Consider the following 25,710-nt stretch of genomic DNA (forward strand, 5'->3'; position numbering starts at 1 on the left):
AAAATAACATTGAGTCTGCTCAACGAGAAGTCGCCTGATGATAGACAGTAAAATCTCGTTGTGTTGCACAAGATGGTGCTATCTCATCTCGAGTGTCTTCCGAGTGAACTCTCGAACTATTGTCCTCACTGGGACTTCTGTGACAGGCTATGCCATCCAAACCATATTGAAGGAAAAGTCGCATCCGGCCTATTAGTTAGGATAATCGTCTTCGAGAAGCCAAACGACGGGGTCAAGAATCTGTGATCGATTAGAAGAATCCTTCCATATATAATTCTGATTTAGACTTTTTTCAAGTTCCATGCTTTTTTGGCAGCCTGTCAAATTATAAGTTCGTATCAATTTCTGTTTAATTGCTCCACACCTAGCTATTTAATTTTTAATCATCGCATTAAAAGATATGAAGATGGATGAATTATAATTTGAGTAATTAATGAAACGTTAATTAGCTTAATTCATTATAATTAACTCTTTTTAATCATCACATCTAAATATTATAATAATTATATTAAAACGTTGAAATATACTATCTTTGAAAAAAAAATTATGGCCATCGATGAAAATTATTTAAATAATTAAATATTTTAATTATGATTTAAATAAATTATAATTAATCATCTTTAATCATCGTAATTTTGTGTGGTTTAAATTAGGTTTTAAATTTATAAATAGAATTTTACCGGAAATGGGCAAGGGCCCACAACGATTTCATTCGACCCATTGGGCCATCTTTCAGCCTGTCTCAAAGCCCAAAGGGTCGATTCCTAACGGAAGACGAGCTTAGTTCTCGAGCTCTCCGCAACCATATAAAGTCGCCGCTTTTCGAACCAAAACGGAATCCGATCACCTCAAGGGAAAAATGGCTCGCCCTATGACCGGTATCCACACTCCTAAAACCCCTGCGGTCAAGCTCCCATTCTCCATTTCGTCTTTCACTTCAGCCTCACTCGGCAGAGGCAAAACGAGGCTGAGGATGCTCTCCGCCGCCTCTTCTTCGTCTCCGGTGAAGGCGAGCCTGAGCCACCGTCAAGATTCGCCGAGTAATATATCCTTGGATGCTTTGATTAAAGGGGATCGCAGAGAGGAGATCGTCGGCGCCATAGACAAGTCTTTGTTCAACTGTCTATCTGAGACGAATCTCCACTTGACGGTTCCTGGGATTAATTCCAAAACCAGGGGCAAGGTGATCTTTAGCTGAATCGGAATAAGGTTCCTTTTTACATTTTTTGAATGGGTGATGTCTGTTTCTTTTTTGGTTGCTGGAGAAGAACTGATTAACCAAGAATGCGAGATTGTAGAGCTCTTTGCTTTATAGTGACCGAAACTTGTGATTTTACCAGTGTTTCCCACTCTGCAGGTGAGAGATATATATGACTATGGAGATTATCTTATTTTGGTTACAACTGATCGACAGAGTGCGTTCGATAGAGTTCTTGCTTCCATACCCTTTAAGGGTCAGGTAGGGAGGTTATCTACTGATACTGAGAATTCCTTTATGAGGCAAATCACTGTTGGGATTGGGAATTGGTTGTATATAGTTGGGATGGGTATCCACTTGTTCTTAGTTTTTTAATTCTTGGCTCCCAATTTCTCTTGTTCTACATCGTTCAGGTTCTTAATGAGACCAGCTTATGGTGGTTTGACAGAACACAGCACATCACTTCAAATGCAGTTGTGTCAGTCCCGGATAAGAATGTCACGATTGCAAAAAAGTGTTCAGTTTTTCCCGTTGAGTTTGTTGGTGAGTCATTATGGAATTCTCAGCATCCTTTTCATTTGGATTGAATTGAGCATTAATAGTTATAGAACCTCCGCAATGTGTAAAAACAAAACAGCTGAAGGAATATAGGACAGAAAAACTAAAGGGTAGGATGTTTTATTAGTTCATCAGTTTGCTGACTATGGAATAACACAGGGAGTCAACTCACAATGTTGCAACTTTCCCAGTTATCGGAAGGAAAGATATTCTGTGTTGAAGTTGTTGAATTTTCCTTTTTTGGGGAGTATACTTGTTGATATATTTAGTGTTCTTCATCTTCATTTTATGTCTTTGTAAATGGATGTGTCCCCATGATTCCATGGTGCAATATGGCCATCTCCTTCTGGATTGTAGTTAGAGGATTTGTCACTGGAAGCACGGATACATCAGTATGGACGGTGTACAAGAACGGGGTGCGAAACTACTGTGGAAATGTTCTTCCAGATGGTATGTTTTCTCTATCTTTTTGTCTCTTCCCATTCAAAATTTCTCCGACTGATCCATGTAATCGCCTCTCAACTATAATAGGCTTGGTTAAGAACCAAAAGCTGTCTTCCCATATACTTACTCCAACAACCAAGGCTGATACTCATGACGTTCCTGTGACACCAGATGAGGTATACCCTTCTGCTATGAGCTTGTAGGCTTGAGGCATTTTCTTAATTAGCTTATAATTTATGTTCCAGTCAAATTACTTGTGTTGTTTACATACATGCTAGCTTTGCAGATCATTGAAAAGGGCCTGATGAGTCGAGCTGATTATGAAGAAGCAAGTAGAAAGGCTTTAAGCTTGTTCGAGTACGGGCAGGTAAGTTCGTTTTGTTACAGTACAGTTTCCATCTTTCGTCCTGAGACAAATTAATTGGAGTGATGTTTTCGCAAGAATCCTGAAGTGATGTTTTCGCAAGAATCCTGACTATACCTGTTTACAATGTGCCCTCATGTTTTACCTTTTAAAGTGGATTTGGTGCTGACATTATGTTGAAAGTTTGAATAAGCAATCTTAATTGGCCCTTGAAGTCATTTCCCAATACACAAGTGTAGGATCCCACATCGGTTGGAGAGGGGAACGAAGCATTCCTTATAAGGGTGTGGAAACCTTTTCCCCTATTGGACACGTTTTAAAACTTTGAGAGGAAGTCCGTAAGGAAAAACCCAAAAAGGACAATATCTGCTAGCGGTGGGCTTGGGCTGTGTAACAACGTCTTTCATAGTGGCCAAAGAAGTAGGTTTTAACATTCTCCAATTTGATATTTCAGAAAGTGGCTTTGGAGCATGGTATGATACTGGTCGACACAAAGTATGAATTTGGAAAGGGAGAGGATGGATCTATTCTTTTAATTGACGAGGTTCAATACTCTTTCTAACTTTTTCTAGACTTCACATCTATTGCTAATTTATGTAAATATTTGAGTCATTATTACAAGGGATGATTCTTTCCCTACTTGCAATTCAAGGTGCATACACCCGATTCAAGCAGATACTGGATTGCACAGTCCTATGAGGAACGCTTTCAAAACGGCCTCGAGCCTGAAAATGTTGATAAGGTGCGTTTTCTGTTTGCATATTTTAGTACCATCTGCATTAGTTTATGAACTTTACATTATCCGTATAGGAATTCTTGAGGCTGTGGTTCAAAGATAATTGCAATCCATATGAAGATGAGGTATGGTCTTGATATTTTCTCTCAACTATTTGATGAAGTTATTAATTATTACTTATGCCATTTGTACTGCCTTCGGATGTTGAAATATCATTCATAGTTTCGTGAAATATGTTCAGGTTCTCCCTGATGCTCCTGAAGAGCTTGTACGTGAACTGTCATGGAGGTATGTATTTTATTTTCCTCGACGTTATTCGATCCTTTCATTTATACAAATAGAATGGCTAGGAAAACAAGCTACATGCTACATTCTACATATTCAGACCTTGGGGACTAAGTTGCAAAAGGCTTCTCTGTATTTCTTGAGCTTTTATGACTTCTTAACTCTTATACCTCTTTGTGATATTGGGAGATCCCACATCAGTTGGAGAGGAGAACGAACCATTCATTATAAAGGTGTGGAAACCTCTCCCTAGCAAATGCATTTTAAAATCTGCTAGCGGTGGGCTTCGGCAATCAATGGTATTAGAGCTAGATATCGGGCGGTGTGCCAACAAGGACGTTGGTTCCCAAGGGGGGGATGAATTGTGAGATCTCACATTAGTTGGAGAGGAAAATAGAGCATTCCTTATAAGGGTGTGAAAACCTCTCTAGCATACATGTTTTAAAACCTTGAGGGGAAGTACTGTAGGGAAAGCCTAAAGAGGACAATATCTGCTAGCGATAAGCTTGGGCTGTTACAGATCCATTCCTAACTATCGACTCCGTATTCTTGTTCATGACGACAGATATATCTTCTTGTACGAGACAATAACCAAATCCAAATTTGAGGTGCCATTGTTAGAGGTATGTGTATTAGTTATGTCTTAAACCATATGGTTGATGGTATTGACTATTTTTGGGTTTATGCAGGAACCATTACATGATCGTATATCACGAAACGTGAAATCGGCACTGGCAGCACTAAAATGATCGTAGAGATTGGTACTTGGTAGCTAAAGCTAAGTTATCAACATAAATAAACTTCACAAACTTTGGTTACCCTGTGTGGTGCCTGCTGTGTTCATGTAGCATGGATGCAACTTGCAGAGATTGAATAATGAAAGCTTATGAAATATATGATGTTTCTTTAGTTCGTACTTTATCTACCTAACTATACTTGAATCCGACCAAAAAAGAAAAATGTTGACTTTAATCATGACATTTCAACCCAGCAAAATCGTTATTGAGAAAATTAATACCTCTGTCCAAGTTTTGGCTTCTCACACATCCCTCCATGAGAATCTCCCATGTCTTATAATTCGGAGTACCACCTCTCTCTAATGTGTGCATATGTAATGACTCGGCCTGATCTAACAGTCCATTCCTCACATATGCGCCCAGAAGAACGTTGGAGACTCTAATGTCATAATTACGACAGTCGAGCTCCCATTCCTTGAATATTTTCTCTGCCTCATTGATATCTCCTAGCTTCACCAAACATAGCAATATACACATGTAGTTGGCACAAGTGGGTCTGTCACTTACAGCTTTACTAGCTGTCCAAACTCGAAGAACTCCCTCCTTATCGTTCAAAGTGGCATATAATGTAATTAAGAAGAAATATCCAAGCCTGTTACCTGAGGATAGCTTCTTCTCTGCTTCTCTCAAGGCTGCAAACGCTTTGTGAACAAGGCCTGCCTGTGTATACACTTTAGCCAGGGTAGACAGAGTGCTCCATCCCACTTGAACATTCTTGTCACTCAGCATTTCTTCATACACCAATTCCACTGACCCAACCCCATATAGCTCACTGCATGCATTCATCCAAAGATTGTAGGAGAGAACATTTCTCAGTATTTGATTTTGCTTCATGTCCTTTATAACAAGAGGAACTTTCTCATTTTGAGATGTGGCGACATACAGTTTCATCATCTCATTGTAAAGATGCGGATCCACAACCAGTCCCAAGCCCTTTAGCTTCGCCATGAAAGCCTCGGCTTTCTCTGTGTTCTGCTCTTTGACATAACCATGAAGAAGAAGGAGAGATGAAGCTTTCTGAGAGGCTATATTGGGCAATTGATTGAAGTGCTCTTCAGCTTTCAGCAAACCGTGCACTTTGATGGTCAATTCCAATCGGAGAGCATGATCAGCTGGGGACATACGGATCTTATTTTGAGTTTCCATCAACATTAGTACCTGAATGTAAGAATGTATTGCATTCTATAAGAAACCTATGAATTATACAGTGAGATGCGTTACTTTGTGATCATGATTCTATTCTTCCATTGAAAATGAAGTAATTTCAATTTCCAAACTGTTAATTGCCAACCTCTAGTGCACGCTCAAATCGCTTCGATTTGCAAAGCTTCTTGACAACACGCCGGAGCTTAGTGATTGAGGTTCTTTGAGCTTCACTGTTACCACTCTGAAGTACGGTGGTCACGCTACTCCGAGGTTGCTTGAGCTTCATAAAGTCCTGCTTGAAGTTGCCATTGTCGCCACCTTTTTGTAGGGTTTTGGGAGATACGGCAGAAATGATGTCCGAAGAGTCGACTGGCGAAGTATGTGACGATATAGGCCTCCATGCTCGGAGAAGAAAATGAATTCTGTAATTATGGAATCAACAGCTTTTTGGTTCAGATCAGAAGTGGATAATAAAACGATGAAACTCGGAGCTGTCGGAATGATAGCTAGGAAAACAGAGAGGTAAAAGTACAGGGCTTACCGTCCGGTGCCGGAGCGGAGAGTCGTCTTCATCACCGATTTCGTTCGAGCGGCGACCTCTGAAGCGCCGAGCCACCGAGTCATCGATTGCCTTGTGTGCGCCTTGGCACAAAGGTATACAATGGTCTTCCTTTTCGTGGGTCCAAAAAAACCGAAGCTATAAATATTGCCCTAAACCGGCGACAAAACGCCTTATTCATCAGCGCCGTTCGATATTTGTTAGACTTGAACCCCAACAAAGCGATCCCCATAACATTACCGAGCGATCATAACATAAAAGAACACAATAAACCTCCAGAGGCCCGGTCTGTGGGAGCACTGAACACCGTACTTTGCCGGCGACCGGCGATTTCTTTCGTTTCTGTCGTTCGAGTTCATTCGAATTGTCTTCTCTCACATTAGCGTCTAATTGCTTAACCGGTTGATGCAGTTCTGATTTCTTATTACATATAAGTTCTGGTGATCAATAGTTGCATTTCTGCGCGTTTACTGCGATTTTGCTACGTTATGAAACGCCTCGGCTGGCTAGGGCTGGTGAGTTTACACATATCAGTATTTGTGATCAATTGTCTTCATCGCTGCTCTTTATCGACGTTGCTAATACTATTAAATATAGTGCCGGCGGCAATTACTCTCATCAGTAGGAGGGTTGTCCATTGATCCACGGCTCCCGCTCGGAAAAGTTCCATCGTTACGCCAATTTTTTTCTTGTGCCCGAGGTAATTCCTTGCCACCTTCAGCTGAACGATTGACGAGTTCACCATTTCAGAGTTGCTAACTCTTGGAAGCGCCTCTTTTCTTTCTTCTTTCTCTCTTCCATTCTTTTTTGTCCTGACCATCTGAGCTTTATTTTCTGTTTTGTTGCTTTGCTTCTCGGGCTCTAATGGGAATCAGCGTTGCAATCATGTTCTTCTGCCGTCGGTAAAGCTCCTGACTTCGCCACAGGATTTCCGGCGAGTAGATGTTTCATACATGCCACAGGTGTTTCCTTCTTTTCCATTACCTGCAGCCCTAATGACTGTTTAATTCAGTAAATGTACCTAATATTTAAGGTAGTATTGAAATCTTGCTCATCCGGACTTTATCATTGTGCATGTCTCTAGGTTCATGTCATTCTATTGAACGAGATTACTATGAAATTCTCGGGGTTCAACACAATGCCAGTCGAGAAGAGATTAAAAAGGCATACCATGCGGTGAGTTGATCAATGAATTCGAATATGAAGGGAATGTGATTGTAACTTCTTGTAATTTTTCTTTCTTTCTTTCTTCCCTACGTAAGTTTCCCCTTTTATATATATATTTTTTCAAAGTTGCTACCTTACTCGCCTATGTTCTCTATAATTTTAAGCTTCCCTCTCAACTATGCCATTGCCTTCAGTGTGCGAAGCAAATCTCTAATATATTTGTGTGTTTTATGCATTCTATTCATCAATAGCTGATTTCTATGGGTTTTTAAACTTTTATGCTTGTTTTGTCTTAGTCTTAAATCTTTATTCAAAATATCTACTGAATTCTTTGAATATAGTGACAAAGACTAAACTACTTTTATGGAAATGTTACGAACCAAAACGGGACACTTAGTATTTATTATTCGTCATCTGTACCTTTTGTTTCACTACACATATCTATGGCCTAATAAGATTGATGAAAATTCTGTGTTGTTAACCAATGCAGTGGCCACATTTCTTGTCACCTATTTATATGCCTTTTCTTTTCAACAGATACCTCTTGGCTCGCATTCACTTGCTAAAATTTTAATTATTGCTTATATTGTGCAGTTGGCCAAGAAGTACCATCCGGATGCAAACAAGAACAATCCTTCTGCCAAGAGGAAATTTCAGGAGATAAGAGAAGCCTATGAGGTTTGTTGGTGTCATTGGTTTTAAGTCTTCCATATCTCGTTCACTGTGGATGTTTGTTTTTTTCACTAGCCAAATACTTTTACGTTCAATACCTACGGCAGATTCATTTTTTTCTTTTTTTTGGAAATTTCAGACTCTACAGGATTCTGAGAAGAGATCCCAATATGACCAGGTGGCAACTCCTAAATTACTAGAGAAATATTCTTTAGCTTCTGCTGCTTGTGCCACTTTTCTTCTTATTTGTTTATTTGTTTTATTTTTAACGATAGCTTTTATGGATAAGTGAAGATAGCTGTTTGCTGACTTGTTTGTACTGTGTATATCTATGTGGCTGAAGAGGCGTGGTGGAGAATTTGAAAATTCAGGTTTTGGTACTGGTGACGCAGATGGGTTTAGCTATACTTATCGAACCCATTTTTCTGACTCATTTCAAAAGATTTTCTCTGAGGTACTTGCTTTTAACCTCTTATTCTTACTCATCAATTGAATTGGAAGTTTTAAAGTATTTTGATGCTTCACAGATCTTTGAACATGAGACCAGCCGTTTTGCCTCAGATATTCAGGTTTTTAGTTTGTCCCCAATTTTATTTTACTCAGTTCTCCTAAATTTCTAATACAAACCATGTAATATGCTGGATTTTTTGTAGGTTTCCCTGTCATTATCTTTTACAGAAGCTGCTAAAGGATGCACAAAGCATTTGTCCTTTGATGCTATGGTTCCCTGTGATTCTTGCTGTAAGTAAGCCTGGTTGTCTGCAAAACTCAAGTCATGTTGAGATCTAAATACGTCATACCGATTAATGCAAAAGTGTGGATTACATAGACACACATGCACACACACACAAAATGCTATGGTTGCTGATTGCTAATTGATGATTGCTTGAATTGTAGTTTTTATCTATTTGCCTTGCGTTTACCCCCAGTTAATTTATTCTCAAGCAATAGAAGAGTTTTAGCAATTTTGTTTCCTCTTTTAAGTTTGTGGCCTTTGGTCTTTGTTTTAGATGGGCGTGGCTTTCCAGTAAATGCAACGAAAAGAAGTTGCCCTACTTGCAGAGGTTTAGGTAGAGTAAGTGCCTTCAAATCATAAATTACGTGCAAATCGGGAACAATGCTTTGTCAATTTTCATGCTATTTTCTTTCAGATTTGAGTAGTTTAATCATCAGGTTACTATTCCTCCATTTACATCAACATGCACCACTTGCAAAGGATCGGGTCAAATCATTAAGGTTTGATGTATACTTCAAAGATTTTAGTTCTTTTAATCTTTTTCCTTTCTAATCTTGTTTCAATGATTTATTTCTTTGTTTTTCTTTTTTGGTATACTTCAGGAATTATGTGTGGAATGCAGGGGAATGGGGGTTGTGGCGGGTGTCAAGGAGGTCACAGTTACCATACCTGCTGGTTGGTCATAACCACTTGATTGTTTATCATGTTGCATATTGAATGAAATAGAACATGATCGATATATTATGTAGAATTTATTGGGCAACTGCAACATTTTAGATAAGCCTACTTGAATTCAATTAAGTGGACTCGGTTATAATTTATTTTACTTGTCAGCTATCAATTTAAAATGCTTTAATTTCGTAAATGTTTTTTTTTTTTTTTTTTTCCAAAAGGTTAAGTTGTTAGATTAGATTTATTTTTTTTTATTAGAAATATATTTTTTATTCTGTAAAATTTGTTTCTTTTTTGTTACTTGAAACGCGCTTGTGTTGGTATTATATTTGAATCAAAGAGAGAATGAGATACTGCAATGACTTAAACTTGAATGTGGTGTCCATAAACTTAAGTTGTTAGGTTTATTGGAAATTGTTCACAAGAATTTTATTCTTTAGTGTTCTTCAATTGTATTCTTACATGAACAATTTTTAACTCACAGAATACATGAAACCTCGTAATGTTTTATTCTCATGTAGTATTTTTTTTAATATTTATAATTTATAATTATTGTGATGCATTAGGGGTTGATTCTGGAGATACCATTCGTGTGCCAGAAGCTGGTAATAGCGGTGGACGAGAAAGTCAATCTGGCAACTTGATTATTAAATTGAAGGCAAAAACTCGTTTATATTTTCCTTATGCTTACTTTAGAAATGTCTGTCCTTGTAAATGCACTTGCACATGACTTGCTAACTATGCTCCATGTGACCACCTGTTCCTTCTCCCTGTTTCAAGAGAACTAAGCCCTTCAACAATGTTGCGATCCACTAACTTATATTTGATATCATATTGGAGTTGTTTTCTGTAAACACACTGATAGCTACCTTTTGGAACTTCATCATCTAAACTAAAACTTCGTTTCATATGAAAATAAATAACGTATGTTTGATCTTTGATTGTTCACTTGTTCTTTATTAAACACCTTGTGGCTATATTTCTTAATAATAGATTTTTTTTTTTTAAAGATAAAGTATTTTTAAACTGTTTTCATTATTTCCACGATCAATTTTCTTCTCATGCCATGTACAAAGATCTCTATTTAGTACTGAGTTCAATTTAAATTAAGGGCAGTGTGCTATTATGTGCTCTTCGCATGATTTCCTTTTTACTTTTAATGGAATTGTTTTCTTTAGTGTTTTTAGTCATGAATGTCAAATCGCTAGATTAATAAAGGGATAGCCATTTTCCCTATTATTCTAATATTATTTTTTCAATGTTTTAGGTTGCTGAAGATCGTGTCTTTAAGAGGGATGGTGTGGACATTTATGTGGATTCTAATGTCAGCTTTACTCAAGTGAGAAATTAAATCCTTATTGGAGTTTGAATGTCTATTTCTTCTCGAGTGGATATGCTTCTCATTAGTTGTGGTAGTTTTTCTCCGGTCAACCGAATCTGCTCACTTGTCATGCATTCTTCTGAATTAATTTTTTTCTCTCTATTCAATCTTTATAGATTTGACCTTTATGCTGGTTAGAAATTTGGAATGATCTCCCTCCACTGGCTTATAAGTTATTGCTCTTTACTAATTGTCTCCAAGTAAACATCTTTTTCTCATATTGTCTTATGGAAGTACGCCATACTTACTATCCATTGTGTTCATTTTCAAATTATTAAAAGAAATGAAAGTTATTTCGTGGGATTGTCGGGGTTTTTGTCTCTTTGCGGGAATTGTTTCTTCTTTTGAGTTCCTTCTCATTTTTTTTATCTTGTTTTTATTTTTTGTACAATAGTTAATTACTTATTATTTTTATTGTGTTATTCATTAAATGCTCTTACCTTTGTCAATAAATTCTATATTCATCAAATTTGGCTTCAAATTGCTCTTTCAGGCTATTCTTGGTGGCAAGGTTGAGGTTCCAACGTTGTCAGGCAAGATTGAAATAAATGTAATGCTTAAAATCATTGTTCTTATCAATTCTTTTTCTTACATAGTTGTTTTCCTTTATTTCAAAATAGCTTGCAACTACAAGAAATCTGTACTCAGAGAGTAAAGGAAAACATGGTATATTTAGGACTTTTCCTTTTAAGAAAAAAGCTATTGTTGCGCCAAAGAGAACCAGATTTTCAAGAACAGTAGAAGGAATTTCACAATGACAATCCAATTGGACGGTATAGAGTAAGGAGAGAAATTGCAAAATTCTGTTAGAAACACAACTCCAAAATGAAAGTAAAATCAAAACTATTGGACTCCCGTGTCGCATTGGATCCTTGCTTCTAGCCAGTTGTTGCGAGTAAGTTTGGGTTAGACGGACTTCGAGTACAATAAGCTGATCTAAAGCCTCTAGTTGCGGGCCCGCTTCTCCTCAGCCGACGTCTTTTGGTTGGATCTGTGGATAATTTATGAAAATATTTCTTATAGTTCAACTTGCCCTTTTGGACTCCATAAACTTTTCGCTTCGGTAATATTAAGTTTACTTCTCAGAGTCGTGGGATTTGACTTCCAACAGGAGTGCTAGGATCTGGAGGTTGAAGGATGGTTTGTTTAAAGTTTAATGGCTAAATTGGAGGGATTTACTTTGTCTAATGCCATGGATAAGAGATTGTGGTGTGCTGACTTATGCATCTCCAATTCTTGATAATCTTTTTTGGCTAAGATTGTTAGAAAAAATCCCAAGATTAACAATCATTCGGGATGAAGTCATTTTGATTGAGGGGTTTTAGCATTTGTGATATAGGAGTTTGCACATCCATGAGGGGTTCATGAGAGTTCTTAGATCAATTAGCTAGGGTTCTTAAGTTACCAAGAGAGCGAGAAGAAAGTGCTAATGTTTTTTTTTTTTTGTTGCTATTTTAGTATCAGTTTACTTGTGTAGGATAAATTGTGTTATTAAAATGTACCTTAAATTGTAGATGCACTAATTAGAAGACCAATCATTTTCGAAGTTATTATTTATACATTTAATTTTCACGAAAATAAATAGTGAGCACGACAAATGCAATTTAAAGTTTTAAACTCACCTGACGTTGCTTTTATTCTTAAATCAGATACCAAAAGGCGTTCAGCCGGGACAGCTCTTAATACTGAGAGGGAAAGGTATGCCTTTTCATCCCATCTTTTCGAAGAACTTTTGATTTAATAAAAGAAAAGGGAAAAGCCAGAATACCTAACCGTGGAACTGGTCCAGGATTGCCAAAACATGGACTTTTTGTTGATCGTGGAGATCAATATGTGCGCTTCCGTATTAAATTTCCCACGTAGGTTTTGGTTTTTTATTTTCTACTCTTCGTCATATTTTCTCTGGCATTATGATAATCTCCGTTTGGTTGTCTCCACAATTTTTATTAGAAGTTTTGAAACAGTATGCTGCCGGTTCTGTATGAACTGATTCACGTTTTCTTTCATGGTTTTTTAGTGAAATAAGTGAACGACAACGTGCCATTTTGGAAGAGTTTGCTGAAGAAGAAATAAAGAATGGGATTGACAACTCAAATGAAGCAAGTTGGTCAGTTGACTCCTTATGTACCCTGCATGCCTAATGTTTTCATTCTGTATCTCCCTTCTTGCTGTTATGCTTATTTATTAATCATTTGACGAAGGATATGTAGATCGATCACCTTTTCTAAGTCCTCCTAGAACCTTGCGAGAAATCTTCTGAAACAAATAACTAATGACATTCTAACATAGGATCGTAGTTTATGTCTTGACTCAGCAACTACCTTGAAGCACACTAAAGATAGCTCTAACATGGCGAGGGAGAAAAAACTGTAATCGAGTAATCGAGACATTTTATCTTGCTATTTAAGAGTGATGAGACAATTACGAAAATTATGGATAGTAAATTCTTCATTTTGGTTGCACAAAACAATAGAAATTAGGAGTGAGAATGGTCTTTGGTTCTCTCCTTTTTAACAACATCATCTATAGACTCCTCCATGCATAACACGCACCCACTGAAACACTTGGCATTTGTTAGGATGCTTCGTGTCACACCCATAATAGAAGAGAGTAGGTTGTGATTTCCATGTTGTAGTCAAGAGTAGTAGTGACATGTGAGTGTCACCTGTTAGGCCATGTTGAGAGCCAAGAGGGAAGTGTCATGATGCGACAGAGGAGGACAGTGCATCATCCAACACAAGCAAAATTGTCAAGCTAAGGTGTAAGCAAGAACAGAAGCAACCCTAAACAGTGTTGCCAAAATTGTCAACCCTAAACAGTGTTGCCGAGAGTGTCAAAGACAAGCTTAATGGGGGGCAAGATAGGCCACATGACCTTGAAAATTGGGGTTCCTTCATGAGTTTTGACAAGCGGCTCTAGAGTTCAAGTCTTTTTAAGTGAAAGATATAAGTTCATCAAATTTAGTGTCAATCGAATATTAGAGTGACGCTCCACGTTATTGTATGATTTTCACCATTGTTATGTGCAATGAAAACTAGATTAAATATACTTTAAAATGTACTGTGGGGGGAGGGGGAGGGGAGGGCGCGTTGTTGGCTCTTCAACCAAGGGATAGGCAGTCTCATTAATAACTACATTAGAATGATTAGGACATGGGTCAAGGAGTGGAATGGAGCTTATTCGCTCCCAGTATACAAACTGTAATAGGAGGGAGGTAATTTGTCTCTGCAGAGACGAATTAACCCCAAAATATGGAAATGGTTTTAGACAAATTCTCAATCTCCATAATTTGTTATTAAAAAACTTCCGGAGGTCCCTTCCCCCACCCCAACCCACACTTTACTTCGTAAGTTCTATTTTAATACACTTTTTGAATCAGAAGCATTTCATTTCTTACTCAATGACTTCTTTACCTGTTCTTCTGTGCTGATTGTAATGAAGATCCTAAAATGAAAACAGGCTTTATCAGCAGCTCTCTACTGGTTGAACTTTCAGGTGGCAACAAATTCTTGACCATGTTGGGGAACCTAAATTTGTTATTGAATTGTCCCTACTTATCTTGCTCGCTGTGTTCCTGAGTAAAACAATGGGCTGAGCGAGGTCCAGAAGTGGCAGTGGGAGATATTTTGGCTGGTCACCGTTGAAGTGGGAAGTCCACCTATTCATTCAATAAAGTAATGTAGATAGATACAAGGTATTCTATTCTCTGGTATTTCTTCTTTCCAGTTTATTTGGTCGTTTTAATCACCAACTGTTTTTGGAAACCAGTCTTAAATACATTAATTGAATATGTTATCAGGCAATAAGCTTACTATCTTTAGTTTTACATAAAAAAAGACGTCCTATCGATGATAAGCTATCAATTAACCAATATGAACATAGCTCAAACAGTTACAACCCTCGTTCATTTTTGTGTCTTGTGAACTTGATTTCCTATTGCTAATGTTTGCTGGTCAATTTTTCAGTACCCGAGTTGCGGTTTCAAATTCGTGAAGATTACCCGAGTTACACTTAGTTTGGAAAATTTATATAGATATTACAACAAGTAGATGGACGATCTTTGAATCTCTTGTGGAATGAAGGTCTTTCTTTTCTTTCCTCCACAAGCTTTCTGTAGGTTTGATCCATTTATTCTCTGCAACTACTCGCAACACTTGAGCACTGTAGCCATTTTGAGATTCTCAGCGGCTGAGCCTTTTGCTATGAATAATTACAACGACCCACAAATTAAAGATTCTTTGAGTAGTGATTTTGGGAGAGTTGATCACAAATATTTGTATGAAATTAATACACTTTCAACTCTCTTCTTTATTATTGCTATTTTTGGACAGTGGTTTATCACTAAAACTAGTAGCTCCCTACATACAGAATCTTCAAACATTGGGAATTTGAATAGCACTTCCTTGAGTTCTTGGTAGCTGCAGCTTCTTCTTGCTGCTTTGCTTAAACTCGCCATAAAAATAAGACACAAAGCCCCAGAGGTTGAGAGCCAGTGAGACGCCCTTTTCCGCCTGAAAATTCTCCCGGAAAAAGATGACGGCGAGTATCTCCGTCGCCGGCAATAACAGAGCAATTACTACACCTGAAAACAGGGAGGAAGAGTAGAAGATAACTCCGACGGCACCCACGAAGAAACATTGCCAGACTACGGTGCTCAACGCTAATATCACGTAGTAATTCGTCTTTCCAAGCCCAAACTCTGTTCCTTCCCTTGGAATTGCCTGTTCCAATGTTCATCATTTTAGATTTCCCAAAAAAAAAAAAAAAAAAAAAAAAAAAAAAAAAAAAAAGAAGATCTAACAAATGGCAGTACCAGCGGCAGTAGCAGCAAAGGAGGTTGAGGGGAAGGAAAGGGAGAGGAAGGGGAAGGGTAGAGACTAGAGAGGAGAGTCTTTTTAAAAAACATATATTCAACAAATTAATGGTATTCAAAGAGATACCAATAAGACCACATTTTGCATCAATAAATTTGAAAGTTTCTTTGCATAAACAAAGAGGTATGTTTTTAAATCGTTTCCAACCTCCATTGCTTCCAACCATCTCAATCCTACCATGCTTTATAGTACACATACCAATCTTTAAGTGTAATCCTCCAACTTCTTCCAAGAACCTAAACTTCCTCCGGCCATCAAATGATTTTGTTCCCTAATTTTAACATAGCTTTATCGGCAAAAAGAGGTTAAATTCTTTCTTCAAAATCTTGAATATATATATATANGTAAGTATTAGGTAAGTTGTAATCGAAATATAAGGATTGGACCACGTGGTTGACCCCACGTAACCCTTCCATTTTAGATGAGATCTCCAACTTCTAAGATGATAAGATATCATTACGCGTTCAACTAAAATAATTGAACTTTCTAAATTAATTTCAAATTCAATAAAATATATTCACTTTTGACCAACAATGACTTTTGGCCTTCAAATTCAATAAAATATATTCACTTTTGGCCCTGAAGGTGGATTGTGAGATCTCACATAGGTTGGAGAAAGAAATGAAATATTTCTTATAAGAGTGTGGAAACCTCTCCCTATGAGGTGAAACCCAAAAGGGGAAATCAACGATCTAACTCTTCAGATCTCCATTTTGGTACAATGAGAAGGAGCTTCTTATGGTCAATGCAGTGAGAGCGGTAACACTCTGTGATTTCGCTTTTAATTTTTCAAAAAAACTCGTATTAATGGAGCTAGCGTTTCTATATACCTATAGTCTCTTCTTAATTAGCTATTGTGGGACTCCAACAATACTCGAAATTGGATTGAAATCTGACCTGAAAATCATTGTTGATGAGCATTCCAATGGTACATAGAATCGTAGCAAATAAAGATATCACGAACTGAGTTTCCAACACCAAAGTGTATGTAAGATTTTGTTTAGCTTTCTTGTACGTCAATTCAATCAGCGGCAACACAAATCCGTACAACACCGACGCCCCCACCGTCATCAAGAATCCGGCGATGTACTCTTTATTCGACTCTCCGGCCGGCCGGTCTCCGCTAGAGTGCAACGCCAAAATCGCCCCACCAAGCGTCAGTAAAACGACGGCGTTTACAGAGTAGCTCGTGAACCTCTGTTTCACCAGCAAAAACGCAAACCCAGCCGTGAACGCCAACTGTGACGCAATAATCAGTGAAGAAGTCGAAACCGGCAGCCGCGCCACGCCGTAAGCGTAAAGGTAATTATCGAGTCCGGTGAGAAGGCCGATTACAGCAGAGGCGAAGAACAAACGCGGCTTTATGAAGATCAACTCCGTCGTCGTTCCGGCGGCGGAAGTGCGAAGGCGTTGGAAGTAACTAATGACCAAAGGGAGTAAGATAATCGGCCAACCGCCGGTTAACAGCCAACTGGAGAGCCAGACGCGGTTGCCGCCGTGAATGAAGTAGAGGCGTAGAATCAGAGGGCCGCCGCAGTTGCCGATGGACATCAAGACACAATTAAAGGCGAGGAGGAACTTTTTGACGGCGGTATCCGGCGATTGGTTTGGTTGTTCATGTTTTGTTTGATTATGAACGTAAGATTCTGAGGGTTGGGAATGCATTTTAGAGTTGTGATCGAGAAATTTGTGAATGGAGGAAATTGGGAAGAGGAGCTGACATTTATGGACGATGGCAGACCAATGTGGACGGAAAATCGGTGGGGACAAACCAGTACATGATTAGTGCTTGTTGTTGTCACATCTATTGAAAAAAATTTTAGATCAATTTAAAAATTTTAGTTAATTGGGTTCAATACTTGAGCAACTACTCGACTAAAGCTCGCAATCTACTACGATTTGGGTTGGATGAGTTCTCGAGTTATTTGAATATCTCTAATTGAATTTTTGAGGATGACGAATGTCATTGTCTTAATGAATAGATTTCTAGTTAAAAGGGTAGAAGCTAATCTCTAAACTCCACGTTTGAAACGATTGAGTTGAAAGTAAAATGGGATTAGGTTAAACTCTAAACCCTAAATATTGTAATCCTATATACGAGAGTTGTTAAGAAATTGAATGGCTATTTAATTAATAAAAAAAATTGATGCACCTGTATCCCACGTTGATTGGAGTGGGAAACGAGTGCCAAACGAGGTTTAGGTTAAACCCTAAACCCTATATGGTAATCCTATACACGAGAGTTGTTAAGAAATTGAATGACTTTTAATTAATAAAAAAGATTGATGCACCTGTATCCCACGTTGATTGGAATGGGAAACGAGTGCCAAACGAGGTTTAGGTTAAACCCTAAACCCTATATTGTAATCCTATACACGAGAGCTGTTAAGAAATTGAATGGCTATTTAATTAATAAAAAAGATTGATGCACCTGTATCCCACGTTGATTGGAGTGGGAAACGAGTGCCAAACGAGGTTTAGGTTAAACCCTAAACCCTATATTGTAATCCTATACACGAGAGTTGTTAAGAAATTGAATGACTTTTAATTAATAAAAAAGATTGATGCACCTGTATCCACATTGATTGGAGAGGGAAACAAGTACCAGTAAGGAAGCTAACGAGTGCTAGTAAGGAAGCTAAGCTTCGAAAGTGTTAGACGAACACGATTCTCCACAATAGTATGATATTGTCCACTTTGAGCATTAACTTTTGTAGTTTTGCTTTGAGTTTCTCCAAAAGGCCTTATAAACACATGATCGTTCCCTAAATTAGCCGATGTAGGACTTTCATCATCTAACGGAAAGGGGGTGGATTGTGAGATCTCACATCGATTGGAGAAGGAAATGACATCGATTAGAGAGGAAGGAACGAGTTTCAACAAAGACATGGGACGAATTGTGACGTTCCACATAAGTTGGAGACGGAGAATATGTATAATAATAATAATAAGGGAGGGTATTTAATTTTAGACCCCAAACGACATGTGGCTCAATTTTGTAGTCTCTGGTCCATAAAAATTGACCTTTATCAGACTCTCAGTGCCGTCCTTCACAGCCTACTTCTTTGGAGGACCTTTTTCCACCCTATATTGCTTCACATTAAAAACGACAAAAATCAAATAATGGATTTATGGACCCCATTTAACAATTTAAATTCCACCGTCCATCTTCATCTCCCAAAACATGATTAAAATGTGCATCATTCGGTTCGATTTGAGGTTCAAAATGAAAAAGAAAGGTCACATTCATTGGAGTCAAATAATCAATAATTATGTGCATAACCCAATTTACAATTTGAATCGTAGTGTTCGTCTTGATCTCAAAAAAAGAGTAAAATGTGCTCTTTTGGTTCGATTCCCAACCAAGACAAACCGTACAAGTAAAATGTGGATCATTCAATTCGGATTCCTAGTTCATCGTACATATATAAATAAATAAGCTCACATTATTTTGTAAACTGGGTTGGAAACTTTTTTTTATACTAAACTCAATTGGTGGAGTTAGTAAACTTTTTCAATCCGTATCAACGGGACTAAATAATTATTGGTGCTTTTCCTATGATTTATGGTCTGTCTCATCCCATGCAATCTCAACCACTCCCAACTAACAAAATTATGGTTCCATTTTTTAACGATAAAAAATTATATTCATTCCGTGTACCAACTCTTAAATACGAAATGATATAAAATTTTTAGAATCAAATTATCTCGAACAACCAAGAAATTCTTAGAATCCAATTCTCCGAAAGTAAGGACGAAGAAGTTCTTCGAATTTCCATTCAAAATGACAAAAAAATCATAAAATCAAATTCTTCTAGGACGAAGATAGCTACATAGAATACATTCTATACCTGTTTTGTACCCACTTTATTTTCGACTATTTGTGTATGTTATAGACATCCAATTTAGATACTCAAATTCACACCATAAGAGGGTGTTTAAATGTTTAAACGTTCGTAATTTGACACGTTGTTGGCTTCTTGGTTTGGTCATTCTTAAATTCACCCAAGAAATAACATACAAAACCACCAAGATTAAGCACCAAAGACACACCCTTTTCCGCATGAAACTTCTCCTTCAAAAAAATAACTCCAAGAATCTCCGTCGCCGGCAACATCACTGCAATTAATACCCCCGAAAACAGAGACGACGAGCTGAAAATAACTCCGACCACCCCCAGGAAGAAACTTTGCCAAATTACGGCGTTCATCACTAAAACAACGTAGTATTTGGTCTCCCCCAATCCGAATTCCGCCGCCTCCCTCCGAATTTCCTGTTCCAATTCTTACAAAATTTAACTAACCCAGTAAAGTTCACTTTAATGCCGGAAATGCTCTGTTTTTATTTACCTGGAAATCGTTGTTGATTAACATGCCGACGGTGGATAAAATGGTGGCGAACACGGATAAAATCAGCTGAATTTCCAGAACCAAAGTATACGTGATTTTCTGCCTGGATTTTTCGTACGTTAATTCCACTAGCGGTAAGACCATTCCGTACAGAAACGCCGCCGACAATGTCGTCAAGAACCCTGCTCTGTACTGTTTATTGGATACTCCAGCCGGCAAGTCGCCGCTCGTGTGCGACGCCAAAACCGCCGCTCCGGTCGTCATCAAAACGATGGCCGTTATCGAATACCGTGTGAATCTCTGATTCACTAGCAGGTACGCGAAGACCGCTGTGAACGCCAACTGACATGCAATGATCAAAGCCGACGTGGAAACCGGTAGCCGTGAGATGCCGTAAGTGTACAAGTAATTGTCGAAGCCAATGATCAAGCCGATTACGGCGGCGAATAGAAACAGCCGGAGTTTCACGAATATCATCTTCGTCGAGCTACCGGAACCCGATGCGGCACGGCGGCGAAAGAAGTAACTAATTATTAACGGGATGAAAATAATTGGGCAGCCGCCGGATTGGAGCCAGCTGGAAAGCCACACGCACTTTCCACCGTGTACGAAATATAATCGCGTGATTAAGGGACCGCCGCAGGATCCGACGGCCAGCAATATACTGTTGAAAAACAGAACAGCCCTTTTCATGGCGGTGCTCTGTTCCGGCTGCGGCTGCGGTGGTTTCTTCTCAATTGGTTTCGCCGGAGTGATTGAATGGCTTGCGTTTAAAGGGCAAGTGTTAATTCGAGATCTAAGACTAGAGAAACAGTCAAGAACAAAAAAACAAACAAATTACGAATCAATTATGAATCAAATGTGTATAATGAGTTACCTTCTGTCAGCCATGGCTAGAAATTTCTCTGTTTCCTGTGAATTTGGCTCCATTTTGATCAAGAACTGAACCTTTTTTGGTTATGGTAGTCTGTGAGTTATGACAAGATTTGAATTGCAGCCATTAAAGCTTCCATTTTCACCTTTAAAGTGTTGAGGCCATTAAACCCACTAGCTATTGTCCCATTCTTTTTGCATTCAACCTGTTCATCCTGATATCAATCACTTTAATTTTCCTCATTTATATTTAAAATTAACCAAAAAATCAAAAGCAAAGACACAAGATACTGTTAAAGATATTTAGTCCTAAAACTATTGGGCTAATATTTCATTTCTTTAAGAAATGAAGAACTTACTTGCACTTTTGAATATCACGGTTCCGGAACAAACAAGTATGGCAATGCTTCACCCGAAGAAAAAAGTTTTTCTTTCTACCATTTGGCATGGTCTACACGTAAAAATGATTCTTTTTATAGGTTTTTTCGGGATGGATACCCTTAGTGAATGTCCAACACATTTCTAAACCAAAATAGGTAACATTTTGATACCTTTAATCGCCGTTAGACTTTGCCATTATTCCTATGAATGCCATTTTTTAAGTATACCTTTCCAAAAGCATGATTTTTTTTTTTTTTTAATTTTTTTGTTCCTTTTCCTTAATTGATTTTTATTTTAAAATATAGATATTAATTTACCAAAATTGTTGTGATTAATGAAGAACCACATCCCAAATATATTAACTAGTTAATTAAATTAAGGTAATACAAAATTTTATTTGTAATGATTATAATCAATTAACTATTTTATGAAATTAATTTTGGTTAGTTCATTTATTTTTAAACGTATCATAATTATAAAGCATTTTTCCTTTTTGGTATCTCTAATTATTATTATTTTTTGTAATAGGTGGAATATGGAATAAAAATTATAAAGTAATAATATATATATTGGATTAAATTAATCTATAATAAGTGGAATATAAATATTGAATTAAATAATCATTAAAAAAAAAAAAGTAGAATATATGAAATTTAATTTAGGGATGGGCCCGAATCTATATCCATCCCAAATCTTATCCAATCACATCACTTCACCGCGTGATTTTAGAATATTATTATATCGAAACGGTCACCACATATATGTTACAAAATCGAACTAGGTCTAATGCAACGTAGCATACACTGTTTTAATAAGGTTAGAAAATTACATAATTATCCTAACTTAAGTTCCAACTATAAAGGCACTTTGGTCAATTGATTCCCAACTACAAATTTATACGTAATCTACACTATTGCGTTCCGGCTGTAAAGTCACTTACATCAATTAATTCCCAATTACAAACTTATTCTTCTTTCACTTACCATTGTCACGTTCTAAAAGACTTATAACCAAATCACTCCACACTCAAAACTTGGTTTCTCGACCCAACAACAAACAGCTCAATCTTAAATACAATAGAGGTTAAGACTTATAATTAAAATCATGTTGGCATAGGGAGTCCAATGATATTTGTGAAATATGTCCGTAAACATTTGGTATCAAATACGGTATATTTCTAAATCTTAAAAAAACTATATTTAGTAAATTGAAACCATATATGTACCAATTATTCAGTGCTTTCAAAATGTACTTTTATTTGTATTCATTTTGATCGTGTGTGAGTTGTCGAGCGATCCTACATGAATAAATGAGAAAATTCTTATCTTTGATAATATAATTTTCATCTCAACTCGGTCTGAACAGATAGAAATCTCTCCATATGTAAATTATAAAATTTGGAACATTCTCTTCCTTTTATTTTGATAAAGAGACATCATATTAATATTTTATATATATTCCATGATTCTTATTCTTACGTCTTAATTTTCACTTCTAACATATTTTACAAACAGCTGTGTGAATGCAAGTAGCCAAGTAAATATTAGTATTATATTATATTATGAAATAAATGAACGAAGCAATAAAGTTTGGTTATTAAATTATTTTATGTTTATTATATACTTTTGCGTTCACATCTCAACCATAGCTTCTCATACTTATCATGTAATATTAAATGCTAATGGATAGCTTTCACCTTATTATTATTATTATTATTATTATTATTATTATTATTATTATTATTATTATCATTATTATTAATATTAAATGCTAATGGACCCGATTAATTTTATCTATTTGTTTTTAGTTTGCTTGCCTAAATATTTGTATAATTTAATTCAAAACTAAAAATTTAATCCAATTATGTAAAGGTAGGCAAGGACCCGAAGCCCAAAGTATTTAAGTCTAAGCCCAAGCCCACCGCTAATCGATAGTGTTCTTTTTCGACTTTTCTTTTGGGCTTTCTCCTTAAGATTTTAAAATGTCTCTGTTATGGAAATGTTTTTACACCCTTGTAACGAATGTTTCGTCTCCCTCTATAACTAATGTGAGATCTCTTTATCCACCTCCCTGGAGACCCAATGTCCACGTTGGCACACCGTTCAGTGTTTGACTTTGATACAATTTCTAATCGTTTAAGCCCACCGTTAGTAGATGTTATTCGTTTTAGACCGTATTGTGATATCACACATTGGTTGGAGAATGGAACGAAATATTTCTTATAAGAGTGTGGAAATCTCTCCCTATGTTTTAAAACTTTAAGGGGAAAGTCGAAAGAGTATAATATCTAGTAGCGGTGGGCTTAGCCATTACAAATGGTATTAGAGTTAGACAATGAACTGTGTGTTAGGTAGGACACTGATCTCCACAATCTCACAATCAGTTACAGAGGAAAACAAAACATTTCTTATAAACCCAACACATCACTATTTCTTTCATATGGACCATCGTGAGCAAATCGGAGGGAGGATTTTGTGTCCAAAGTTTGGGTCGAAACTCAGCAGCTATGGATTGGTTGATTGAATCCAACAAGAGTCATTTATTGTCAACTTATATGAATGGTGTTCTTAAGGCGCAGAAAGTGCAAGAACATGTTCAAGAATGATCCAGTCCTCATGAAAACGAGAACCCCTTTCTTCTTAATACTTAGTGTTTATAAGATCTGAAAACTGTAGTCCAACACGTGTCCCGAGTATCTATAGCTCATTAATGATCTGGATCATATGCTCTGTGGGTAGAAACAAAACTGCAATCGCTTAAGCCCACTCTTTTAGGACTTAGCATCCTAGTTGGTACTGTCCACTTCTGTAATATCCTTGCTAGCACATCGATTGTCCATCCTCTTCAAAACTTAGCCTACTCGCTAGCACATTGTCCACTATCTTATCTCTAATACGATGGTATTGGGCATTTGTGAAGACGGTATAATTGAGGCTGTGATTTGGTAGCATTTGTGAAAGGCCACATGATCGGCTGGAATCCAGGCCACTTTCTCTCACTATCATGCTTGAGATTAATAAATTATGAGTTGTTTTGCATCGGTAATCTAACAGTAAATCAGCCTTAATTACACTCCCATGTGGGTTTATGTTTTGTTAATCATCTCGAGACACCCACCTTATAATACTGCAACCCTCACGTTCAAAACACTCATTCTTCCAACATCAAAGTCTAAAAAGAATATCATTTTCTCGAACATAAAATTTAGAACAAATATGTCAAAAAAAGATTCGTAGACATACGAAAATCAAACAAAAAGACACAAAAATTTACATGGTTATGAATCAAATAAACAAGAGTAATGAATCAGAAGTGATATGAACCAAGTTAAAGATAAAACAAATAAATGAGAGTTATGAACTACATAAATGTCGATAGAAGATACATGAGACAACTTGCATGTTTTGCCAATTGGGTTTAGACAAAACCAATGATAGTGATGAGTCGGTAGCATACAAATAAAGTGAGGCATTTAAAACCTCCAATTACTAAGCTTTAACGGTGGCCGACCCCAATGGCAGAAGACGACCAACAACGGTGACCCATCCCAAGTGATTGCCAGCCACCCCAAACCAAAATGTCCTTCCTGTCAAGCTCCTCCTCCTCGCAATCCAGAATGGCCACAATAGCTCCTGCACCCTCGGCCATAAAGTATTCATGAGTTTCAGACAATGGTCAAAGTGGACAGTATCATATTTTTTTTTTTTTTATAATTTTATAAATTAAAAAAGAAGAAACAAATTTATTTTAATATTACTCCGTTGGAGTTAGATTGGGGGATTGGTTGGTGACCTGCTACCTTTTTTGTCTTGGATTGCTTCACAGTTTTTTCCCTTTTTTTTTTCCTTTTTTTTTAATTAAAAGGAGAAATAATTTATGTAGCTATATACCAACAAAATCCTACCTAATAATAACAAATTTGAACTTATTTTCAAGACATAAAAATGTTTATTTAACTATGAATTTGTTATAATAATAACTGGTCGGTAAATAACTCAGCTATACCAACTCCTATATAAATCAATCGAGTATTAAATTAAATTATATAAATCTTAGAATATGAATTATTAAAGGTGGTAAATAAGTGTGAGTAGGACAAAATAAGGATTTTAATGTGAATTATTGAAGACATGGTATGGTGTGGTACCAAAAGGGGACCGCTTGATTTGGTCTTCTGGTCGAGAATATCAATTTGAGTAATAGTGACAGCCTGATTTGGTCTTCGGTAGAAGATAATCAATTTGAGTGACTATTCCTATTAAACGACAAACATATTCACATGTAAAATTGTTACGAGAAAAATCCAACATTAATTAATTAGGGGAAAGATATAGACTTATAAGGAAGAAATATGAGCGTAAAAGTCAAAATTAAAATGGGAAAAACGCGGGAAATAATAAATATTTATTTGATTTTATATAATGGGATGGATAGGATGGGTGTGAAAGCAAGTAAACGTGAAAGTTAGTTGAGAATATGTCTGATAATTAATGATGAGTAACTAGGGATTAAAAAGGT

At 37.0% G+C, this 25,710-nt stretch overlaps 5 protein-coding genes across 12 annotated transcripts; 2 read left to right on the forward strand and 3 right to left on the reverse strand.

The window, feature by feature from the left end:
- The first annotated feature begins 818 nt into the window (after positions 1-818).
- On the forward strand, positions 819-4,501 carry LOC111492147 (phosphoribosylaminoimidazole-succinocarboxamide synthase, chloroplastic). The gene is made up of 12 exons (XM_023141398.1): positions 819-1,183; positions 1,358-1,459; positions 1,612-1,741; positions 2,114-2,206; positions 2,288-2,376; positions 2,487-2,567; positions 3,019-3,108; positions 3,217-3,306; positions 3,375-3,425; positions 3,542-3,588; positions 4,151-4,208; positions 4,275-4,501. The coding sequence occupies exons 1-12, from the start codon at positions 860-862 to the stop codon at positions 4,332-4,334; spliced, it is 1,215 nt and encodes a 404-aa protein (XP_022997166.1). The 5' UTR covers positions 819-859; the 3' UTR covers positions 4,335-4,501.
- On the reverse strand, positions 4,455-6,197 carry LOC111492138 (pentatricopeptide repeat-containing protein At5g27460). Of its 2 annotated transcripts, XM_023141377.1 has the most exons (4): positions 6,070-6,197; positions 5,674-5,950; positions 5,266-5,540; positions 4,455-5,154 (listed from the first exon to the last, which is right to left on the reverse strand). In XM_023141377.1, the coding sequence occupies exons 1-4, from the start codon at positions 6,150-6,152 to the stop codon at positions 4,554-4,556; spliced, it is 1,236 nt and encodes a 411-aa protein (XP_022997145.1). In that variant the 5' UTR covers positions 6,153-6,197; the 3' UTR covers positions 4,455-4,553. The 2 variants fall into 2 exon arrangements, with proteins under 2 accessions (XP_022997145.1, XP_022997144.1); XM_023141376.1 differs by having other exon boundaries at positions 4,455-5,540.
- LOC111492132 (chaperone protein dnaJ 1, mitochondrial) lies at positions 5,841-15,014 on the forward strand. Of its 4 annotated transcripts, XM_023141360.1 has the most exons (21): positions 6,091-6,182; positions 6,499-6,602; positions 6,685-6,787; positions 6,963-7,049; positions 7,172-7,263; positions 7,849-7,932; positions 8,066-8,104; positions 8,270-8,380; positions 8,454-8,495; positions 8,580-8,667; positions 8,937-9,001; positions 9,100-9,162; positions 9,265-9,337; positions 9,901-9,992; positions 10,602-10,673; positions 11,209-11,265; positions 12,365-12,413; positions 12,505-12,574; positions 12,733-12,822; positions 14,211-14,409; positions 14,681-15,014. In XM_023141360.1, exons 2-20 carry the CDS (start codon positions 6,576-6,578, stop codon positions 14,308-14,310), a joined length of 1,404 nt encoding a protein of 467 aa, XP_022997128.1. In that variant the 5' UTR covers positions 6,091-6,182; positions 6,499-6,575; the 3' UTR covers positions 14,311-14,409; positions 14,681-15,014. The 4 variants fall into 4 exon arrangements, with proteins under 4 accessions (XP_022997130.1, XP_022997128.1, XP_022997127.1 ...); XM_023141359.1 differs by having other exon boundaries at positions 6,180-6,602; XM_023141361.1 differs by having other exon boundaries at positions 6,180-6,602; positions 14,175-14,409; positions 14,681-15,010.
- On the reverse strand, positions 15,000-17,290 carry LOC111492160 (purine permease 3-like). The gene is made up of 2 exons (XM_023141417.1): positions 16,487-17,290; positions 15,000-15,436 (listed from the first exon to the last, which is right to left on the reverse strand). The coding sequence occupies exons 1-2, from the start codon at positions 17,252-17,254 to the stop codon at positions 15,089-15,091; spliced, it is 1,116 nt and encodes a 371-aa protein (XP_022997185.1). The 5' UTR covers positions 17,255-17,290; the 3' UTR covers positions 15,000-15,088.
- A 2,026-nt stretch (positions 17,291-19,316) lies between these two features.
- Positions 19,317-21,250, reverse strand: LOC111492153 (purine permease 3-like). Of its 4 annotated transcripts, none has more exons than XM_023141407.1 (4): positions 21,171-21,250; positions 20,816-21,026; positions 19,939-20,740; positions 19,317-19,862 (listed from the first exon to the last, which is right to left on the reverse strand). In XM_023141407.1, exons 2-4 carry the CDS (start codon positions 20,866-20,868, stop codon positions 19,536-19,538), a joined length of 1,182 nt encoding a protein of 393 aa, XP_022997175.1. In that variant the 5' UTR covers positions 20,869-21,026; positions 21,171-21,250; the 3' UTR covers positions 19,317-19,535. The 4 variants fall into 4 exon arrangements, with proteins under 4 accessions (XP_022997175.1, XP_022997174.1, XP_022997176.1 ...); XM_023141406.1 differs by having other exon boundaries at positions 20,816-21,017; positions 21,171-21,243; XM_023141408.1 differs by lacking the exon at positions 21,171-21,250 and having other exon boundaries at positions 19,939-20,701; positions 20,816-21,124.
- Between the last annotated feature and the right edge of the window lie 4,460 nt (positions 21,251-25,710).

This window comes from Cucurbita maxima, unplaced genomic scaffold, assembly GCF_002738345.1.
Source record: "Cucurbita maxima cultivar Rimu unplaced genomic scaffold, Cmax_1.0 Cma_Scf00017, whole genome shotgun sequence".
NCBI lineage: Eukaryota > Viridiplantae > Streptophyta > Magnoliopsida > Cucurbitales > Cucurbitaceae > Cucurbita > Cucurbita maxima.

Coding starts and splice junctions, on each gene's coding strand:
- LOC111492147 (XM_023141398.1), top strand. CDS start 860: ATGGCTCGCCCTATGACCGGTATCCACACTCCTAAAACCCCTGCGGTC. Junction 2,568..3,018: donor GCTTGTTCGAGTACGGGCAG/GTAAGTTCGTTT, acceptor TTGATATTTCAG/AAAGTGGCTTTGGAGCATGG. Junction 3,307..3,374: donor AGCCTGAAAATGTTGATAAG/GTGCGTTTTCTG, acceptor TTATCCGTATAG/GAATTCTTGAGGCTGTGGTT.
- LOC111492160 (XM_023141417.1), bottom strand. CDS start 17,254: ATGCATTCCCAACCCTCAGAATCTTACGTTCATAATCAAACAAAACAT. Junction 15,437..16,486: donor TCATCAACAATGATTTTCAG/GTCAGATTTCAA, acceptor ACATTGGAACAG/GCAATTCCAAGGGAAGGAAC.
- LOC111492138 (XM_023141376.1), bottom strand. CDS start 6,152: ATGACTCGGTGGCTCGGCGCTTCAGAGGTCGCCGCTCGAACGAAATCG. Junction 5,951..6,069: donor CTCCGCTCCGGCACCGGACG/GTAAGCCCTGTA, acceptor CCATAATTACAG/AATTCATTTTCTTCTCCGAG. Junction 5,541..5,673: donor GATTTGAGCGTGCACTAGAG/GTTGGCAATTAA, acceptor TCTTACATTCAG/GTACTAATGTTGATGGAAAC.
- LOC111492153 (XM_023141407.1), bottom strand. CDS start 20,868: ATGGAGCCAAATTCACAGGAAACAGAGAAATTTCTAGCCATGGCTGAC. Junction 20,741..20,815: donor CTAGCCATGGCTGACAGAAG/GTAACTCATTAT, acceptor CTGTTTCTCTAG/TCTTAGATCTCGAATTAACA. Junction 19,863..19,938: donor TAATCAACAACGATTTCCAG/GTAAATAAAAAC, acceptor GAATTGGAACAG/GAAATTCGGAGGGAGGCGGC.
- LOC111492132 (XM_023141360.1), top strand. CDS start 6,576: ATGAAACGCCTCGGCTGGCTAGGGCTG. Junction 8,105..8,269: donor AGAGATCCCAATATGACCAG/GTGGCAACTCCT, acceptor ATGTGGCTGAAG/AGGCGTGGTGGAGAATTTGA. Junction 9,338..9,900: donor CACAGTTACCATACCTGCTG/GTTGGTCATAAC, acceptor GTGATGCATTAG/GGGTTGATTCTGGAGATACC.